At 41.7% G+C, this 7,844-nt stretch overlaps 1 protein-coding gene across 2 annotated transcripts in view; it reads left to right on the forward strand.

Annotated features, from left to right (window-relative positions):
• The first annotated feature begins 278 nt into the window (after window positions 1–278).
• The window catches only part of MTFR2 (mitochondrial fission regulator 2), a 23,001-nt gene continuing 15,435 nt past the window's right edge, over window positions 279–7,844 (forward strand). The window contains exons 1-2 of one of the 2 annotated variants that reach the window (XM_017530469.2): window positions 279–2,723; window positions 3,359–3,475. In XM_017530469.2, coding sequence (XP_017385958.1) covers window positions 3,413–3,475 — 63 coding nt within the window. In that variant the 5' untranslated portion in view covers window positions 279–2,723; window positions 3,359–3,412. The remainder of the gene's footprint in view (window positions 2,724–3,358; window positions 3,476–7,844) is intronic. The other variant, XM_017530470.2, reaches the window with a different exon arrangement.

A 7,844-nucleotide genomic window follows, 5' to 3' on the forward strand; every position in this document is an offset into this window, starting at 1 on the left:
ATAGGGTGTGTGTGTGTGTGTGTGTGTGTGTGTGTGTGTGTGTGTGTGTGTGTGTGTGATGGAGCCTTGTTCTGTCGCCCAGGCTGGAGTGCAATGGCTGCAACCTCTGCCTTCCGGGTTGAAGCGAGTCTCCTGCCTCAGCTTCCACAGTAGCTGGGATTACAGGCACACACTGTCATGCCCAGTTAATTTTTGTATTTTTGTAGAAACGAGTTTTTGCCGTGTTGGCCAGGCTGGTCTTGAACTCCTGACCTCAGGTGATCAGCCCGCCTTGGCTTCCTAAAGTGCTGGGATTACAGGTGTGAGCCACCGTGCCAGGCTGTGGTAGGTTCTTGATAGCTGTGTTCAAATCCTTAAAGGGCCTTCCCAGAGAATAGACATATTCAAATCACACAGGATCGGGAGACTGGTATTTGATACCTCCTTGTCCTCCCATCTCCTCATTTTAACATGTTACATATTTAAAGGACAACTCAGAGCCAGTAGGTAAAAAATCATAGGTACATAGACTTAGTAGCTTAATATAATGAGCTAATTCAATATGATGAGCTAATACTTTACAAATAGATACTTTAAAAAGTGTAACATGCAGCTTGTGAATAGCAAGTTTTCTGCCTGTATCAAACTGGGGGAAGGGAACACAGGAAAACCTCAGAAAGCAAGTCACCATATTTTTGAACACTACTCAGAAACAGAATAGCTAGCTTTGTGGTGTCTGAAAAGTGTTCCTGGACCCTATATCATTCTAAGAGTTCAGGAAAATCTGATTTCATGCAAAAATAAGCAATGAAAAAAAGCAATGAAAAATGTTCAATCACATAAAAGTTTTTTTTGTCACAATGTAATGCTTTAGTAAACAATGGAGGAAATATCTGAAGAATTTAGAAGTTGTCAGCAAAGCATTCATGGATGTAGTATTTGACCTGGGTCCCCCCTGCTACCTAAATCATTTGGAATATTAAACTATGTTAATAGTGCAGCTTAAACAGTAGTGTTTCCCTTCTCATTCTGGAGGGATGTTTTCATTCTGGCCCTATTTGCTGTTTGATAAGAGACTGGGAAAGGGAGGAGGTTATAAAGTGGTTTATTCACAAGGGCAAAGGGAAGGACAAAGAACTTGAGAAAATCGTAACTTAGTCCATGTAGGGGTTCTGACCCATCACCCTTCTGCAGTTATTTTCAGCCTTATCCAGCACAGACTGCTGGGCATACCACTATATTTGCTATCAATTGTTTTGCTAGTTGCTTAGTCTGAAATAATTCTTTTTCTGTTATCCCACATCTAGTTATTTTATTCAACAAATAGATTTAATGCGTATTGTATACCAGGCACTCGTTTAAAGCACTGGGGAAAGATACAGCATGGATCAAAACAAATTCCTGTTCTGGAGTCTACAATTTAGTCTGGAGATAGGGGAAGCAAAATTAAATATACACGGTGATAAGTGCTGTAGAGAAAAGCAAGTTAGGGTTAGAATGGAGAGAGATGCCCCACTGGCATGTAAGCTCAAGGAGGACAAGGACCTGCCCTGCTCATTAAGCCATTTTCCGTACTTAGAATGGTGTCTGCTGCGTAGTAGATACCCATTATTGGTTGAATGAGTAAATGATGTTGGCCATAGACAAATTCGTTCCAAACTTACATTTTAAAATTATGTCAGTAGCAGGCACACATCTTAAATTGCTATGTCACTCCGGTGCACTATTTGCTGAAATTCAGAAGAGGAAGCTATTTGGTATGAAGCCAATAACGTCAACTCAGAAATGAAAATTGGGTTATCACCTGCTGAGAGTCTCAGCCCAAAGCTTTCAGGAAACAGCGAGCTTCGCTGTGGCATGTCACTTGAAGCTTGCCTACTAAGTAGATGTCCATCCTCGGCTAAGTCAGAAGAGTGTCAGGCCCATATGCGGTAGCCTGGATACGTAGGTGTATTTAGTGAACGAACGAATGAACGAATCCTAGCCACTGCAAAGCTGCAAAACCCTCGGGGATAGTGCTTGGCTTCTGTTCATCTCACAGGTATTTTAATATTAGCTGAACAAATGAAGTGACCAAAAAATAAATCGTGACTTTGTGTCAGGTGAATTTGGGAAGGCGGGTGCGCTTTGGGTCCAGCTGTATGGGTAACACACTCTGCGAAAAGTAGGGTACGAACTCTGCCAGCTCACTGGTATCTAAAGCTTGCCCTGCGCGTGCGCCACCGTCCTAAAGCGACCTGCCCCTCCCGCTAGCTCCTGTTGGCTGTCTCTTGGAAGACCCGCCTCTTGAGAAGGAGAAACAGTCGCTTCCCGAATTGCCTGACGTCATGGGATGACCAATCAGAAGCAGCAATCTTCAGTCTCGCCCAATGAGACCGGGTACGGGTCCTGGCCCGCGGAGTTTGATTTCGTTCTGTGATGCGGAAGTAGCTGTCCAGTCCTAGGGACTAGCAGGTGGGTTGGTTGGGCCCGGTAGGAGGTGGGCGCGCTTCCCGTGGCGTTACTCTAGCTGAGCTTGAAGCTCCAGGGCTGGGCGCTGGGTCGACCTCATATTCCTTGGTGAGGGCATTGTTACCGCTTGTGGCCTGCAAGCCGAGGCGCGCGGGTGGAAATTGGGTCGAGGTCTGGGTAGACGTCTGAGCGATCTGGACCAGGAGCGGCGCAGTCTGGAATTCGATTGAGGATTCCTAAGGTCCTCCGCTTGATGTTCCGGTGATTCCTAGGAGGCTTGGCTCCCGAAGAAGGTGAGCAAGACTACCACACTGGGTTTGGAGAGCCCTAGGAAGCTTGTGGCCAAAGCGAGGGACGCGATCCGGCTCTGGTCACGGCCTGTTACTAGTTAGGTGACCAAGTCACGTCACCTGTCTTGGAATTCATCCTCCTTATTTTAAAAGAGCGAGGAGGGATGGGCGGTACTTCGATATATGTGTGAGAAGAGCTACTGTTCATTTTTTAAAAACTTTGAGTTGGGCCTTTGTCTGTTTTCAAGGGTTGGCTAAACTCACCCGTCTGCTGAGTCTCAGCCCAGAGCTTTCAGGAAAAAGCGAGCTTCGCCGTGGCATGTAACTTGAAGCCTTGCCTACAAGATGTCCAGTTTGTTGTTAATTGGTCCCTATTTACTAGGCCCCTTCATAAGCTCAAACATCCTAGGAGGTTTTAATGTAATTTAGCCAATAAGTTGAAATTTCCTTTACAACCATCTCCCTTTCCTCCAGACTTCCCCTTCCTTCCTTTTTTTTTTTTTTTTTTGACTTCCTTCAAAATAATGCTGGCCAGGAGATAGTGTAATATGTATCGAGAAGACTCTTCCAGGTTATTTAGTACAATTTGTGTGGCATTTATTTGTCAAGACTAATATTTTCTAAATTTTTTCCCAAAGGCACCAAGAAACTGATAATGTTTCTTTGAATTGGCTTCTGTATTTGCTTCGTCAATGTCTCTCATACTGAATATCTTAAGAGAGATGCTGGAATATTTTGGTGTTCCTGTGGACCAGGTAAATGTCTTTTAATGGATTGAAACGGATCTGTTGTATTTGTTGTTGGGTTTCATTTTGAAAATGATTTATATGTAATCATGTGATTTAAGGCAAAATTGTTGCTTCTTTTTAGGTGAAACAAAGGTAACTTTGCAATAGTATAGCTTTGATGGTTTGAGTTAGAAAAGGGAAAAGATTATCGAGAACATATTTACCTGATAGGACAAATGCCAAAAGAAGATACAAAGGAAGCAAAATATAGACATGACCTTCACAGAATTACATGTATTGCACAGATACATTAAAACTTTTATTTAAGGTAATTTGTAAACCAATTCAATATTTAAAGCTCAATAAATCCAGAATAAACCTAATGGAAAGAGGCTGACTTAGGCCTGAGAATTATAAGCTGTATTAGTCTGTTCTCATGCTGCTAATAAAGACATACCAGAGACTGGATAATTTATAAAGGAAAGAGGTTTAATTTGACTCATAGTTCTACATGGCTGCGGATGCTTTACAATCATGGCTGAAGGCAAATGAGGAGCAAAGCCACATCTTACATGGTGGCAGGCAAGAGAGCTTGTGCAGGGGAACTCCTGTTTACAAAACCATCAAATCTCATGAGACTTATTGACTACCATGAGAACAGTATGGGGGAAGCTGCCCCCATGATTCAGTTATCTCCACCTGGCCCTGCCCTTGACACATGAGGATACTTATAATTCAAGGTGAGATTTGGGTGGGGACACAGCCAAACCATATCATAAGCAAATCCAATTTTGTCTACTTGTTGAACATCTACTGTATCTAACACAATATGCTTGTTTCTGCAGGTAATACAGAGGAGTAATACATGGTTATTATATTTATAATGCTTAAAATATGAGGAATAAGAAACAGTAAAGATAACTATATATGAGATTGACTATAAGGAAGACATAAAATATGATGGGGGCTTACAAAATGAGTCAATCAGCTCTGTTTGGTAGGGTGAATTAGAAGAGTAGTCAAGGACAATTTAAAGTTTTTTTAAAGCAAAAGTAAGCTGAAGAATCATGGTGCCATTATTATAAATGGGCATCTTAGTATGAGAAACGACTTAGAGTATGGAGATGAGGTGAGTCAGAGGTGATGTTAGAATATATAAATAGAAATATCCTGCAGACACTTGGATATATGGTTTTAGAATGTAGGAAAGAAAAAGATTCCGTTTTGGGAGTTACCTGCATTGTTTTAATATTTAAAGCCGTGGACTTTGATGATGGCAGATGTCCTTAGATGTGATTGAAATATTTTAAATTTCAGTAATAGTGAGACTGAAGATCACAGCTGAACATTTGTTTTCAGATGAGGTTATTGGTGCCCTTAAGCATTTCTGTATATGGAGATGGGACTGTGTTGGAGCAGTTTGAAGAATGTGAGGAAGTGGGATCAGCAACCTTCTTTTGAAAAGTTTGCTTGTGAAAAGAAACTGAGAGAGGCTGTCAACCTGAAGGGGCAGCAGGATGGAATTTTTGTTTTTATTTTAAAGTTAGAATTAACTTCAGCATATTTGTAATCACTCTGGAAGAAGCTTACAGACAGAAAGAAATTTAAGATACACATGAGGGAGTGATCGAGCAAGCCCTTGAGAAGGTAGTTGGGCAGGCAGGGGATCTAATTAAAAAAGTCTTGGAAAGGAGAAAGACTGTCCTACCTTAAAGAACAGAATGAAAGTGAGAGATAGTGAAAAGAGGTTTTTTTTTTTTTTTTTTTTTGAGATGAGTCTTGCTCTATTGCCCAGGCTGGAGTGCAATGGTACAATCTTGGCTCACTGCAACCTCTGCCTCCCAGGTTCAAGTGATTCTCCTGTCTCAGCCTCCTGAGTAGCTGGGATTACGGGAGCCTGCCAACATGCCCAACTGATTTTTATATTTTGTAGAGATGGGGTTTCACCATGTTGACAAGGCTGGTCTTGAATTCCTAACCTCAAGTGATCCACCTGTGTTGGCCTCCCAAAATGTGCCTGGCCTGAAAAGAGATTTTGAATGGAGCTAAGTAAGTGAAATGAAGTTGAGGTATGTAAAGTTGAATTTCTTGGTTTTCTCAGTGAGAGCAGAGACAAGGTCACTTGCAGGTAATGAAGTGATGGTGGTAGGGACTTCAGAGATTGGAGACTGCCCTGGGCAATGTGATATAGAATCTAACATGTTATGAAGGGATTTCAGAATACCTATGAGAACCCAGCCGAAGTCATCATGAAGTTGTAGTTTTTCTAAATATTGTCATTTTGTGATTTTTTTTCCCTAGCTAAGAGTAATTAGGGTAGTTTATTCATTAGCAGTGTGGGAGCACATAGTATCAAAAGAGTAAACCATTTTTGAGTGACATTGAACATATTACTGAAATAATATGTTGATAGGAAAATTAGTAAAGTCAAAATGTGGGTGCTGGACCAGGAATAGAGGGAAGATGAAATAATAAGAATGGTGAAGATGGCCAGGCATGGTGGGTCAAATCCTACCATTTTAAGAGGCTGAGGCAGGCAGATCACTTGAGCCCAGGTTTTCAAGACCAGCTTGGGCAATATGATGAAACCCCGTCTCTACAAAAAAATACAAAAATTAACCAGGCATGGTTGTGTGCACCTGTGGTCACAGCTACTCCAGAGGCTGAGGTAGGAGGATTGTTGAGTCTGGCAGGCGGAGGTAGCAGTGAGCCCTGATCATGCCACTGCACTCCAGCTTGGGTGACAGAGTGAGACTCTGTCTCAAAACAAACCAACCAACCAACAAACAAAAAACCCCTAAAAGCAAACAACAAAAATGGTGAAGATGGCACAGGCAATGAAGGAATGGAGGAAGAACAGGAGTTTGTTAGGATGGAAACTGCTGAGCAAGATAGGAAGGTATCGTTTAAGTTAAACAAGAGCTAACTCCTTGGGTGACTATATATGTCATAGGTGGCCCTCATGGTAGCAAAGCCTCTATGTCTGTGGTTCTTAGCAGGGGCATGCGGATGAATGGTCTGCAGAACACTTTAAATATAAATGCTCAATCCTCCAAATATTCTACGATTACTGGGGTCTATATCTTCCAGGCTATGCAATCCAGCATGGTAGCCACTGGCCATTTCGAGTTCCCTTTTAAGTACTCGAAATATCTGAATTGAGATCTTCTATAAGTGTAAACTATATAGGGATTTTGAAGACTGTGAAAAAAATGTAAAATAATAGCAATATAAAAATACTAATTATCTGTTGAGCATCACTATTTCAAAAATCTGAAAACTGAAATGCTCCCAAAATCCCAAACTTCTTGAGTGCCAGCATGATGCCACAATGGGAAAATTTTACGCCTGACCTCATATGATGGGTCACAATCAAAACGCAGGTACACAACTCACAGTTTACTCTGCCTGCCCTTGCTGGCTGTTGCTGTTGTTTAACAGCTGAGATGGGCTGAGACGGGGATTCTGGTGATGCTCCTGTGCTGCTTCATTGCCCTGAACACATTAGTTTTTCACAGTATTAGCATTTTTTTTGTTGTTAACTACTTATGTGTGTATAAGTGTAGAAAATGATTGCTTATCAGTTACACACAAATTCAGAGTCAGAAACGATGGTGATGTCAGACAACTACGGATTGTCCACATGGGTGGATGAGGTAGTGACACCTTTGCTTTCTAATGGTACAGTGTACACAAACTTTGCTTAATGCAGGTAAGTATTTAAAACATTATATAAAATTACCTTCAGGCTGTGTGTCTAAGGTATATATGAAATATAAATATATTTCGTGTTTAGACTTGGGTTCCATCCCTAAGATGCCTTATTATGTGTATGCAAATATTCCAAAATTAAAAATAATGTGAAATCCACAACACTTCTGGTTCCAAGCATTTTGTATATGAGGGATGCTCAACCTGAATTTACGTATTGAGTGAAATAATACATATTAAGAAAATTGCCGGGCGCAATTTTCAGTCACGTGACTTTCCAGTCACGCTTTAAAGTCCTCTACCACTTGGCTCTATTCTACCTACTCAAATTAATATCACAGTATTCATGAACAGGAATAAAAGTTCTTCTGAGTTAAGCAGTCTTCCTTATTGTCTTAAACCCAATCCAACACAGCATCTTAACTGCGATGCTTCACCCACAGAGGGCCCTGATCTAACTCTAGTCCTGTAATCCCAGCACTCAAGCCTGTAATCCCAGCACTTTGGGAGGCCGAGGCGGGTGGATCACGAGGTCAAGAGATCGAGACCATCCTGGTCAACATGGTGGAACCCCGTCTCTACTAAAAATACAAAAAATCAGCTGGGCATGGTGGTGCGTGCCTGTAATCCCAGCTACTCAGGAGGCTGAGGCAGGAGAATTGCCTGAACCCGGGAGGCGGAGGTT

Source organism: Cebus imitator, unplaced genomic scaffold (assembly GCF_001604975.1).
Source record: "Cebus imitator isolate Cc_AM_T3 unplaced genomic scaffold, Cebus_imitator-1.0 Scaffold65, whole genome shotgun sequence".
Classification (NCBI taxonomy): Eukaryota; Metazoa; Chordata; class Mammalia; order Primates; family Cebidae; genus Cebus; species Cebus imitator.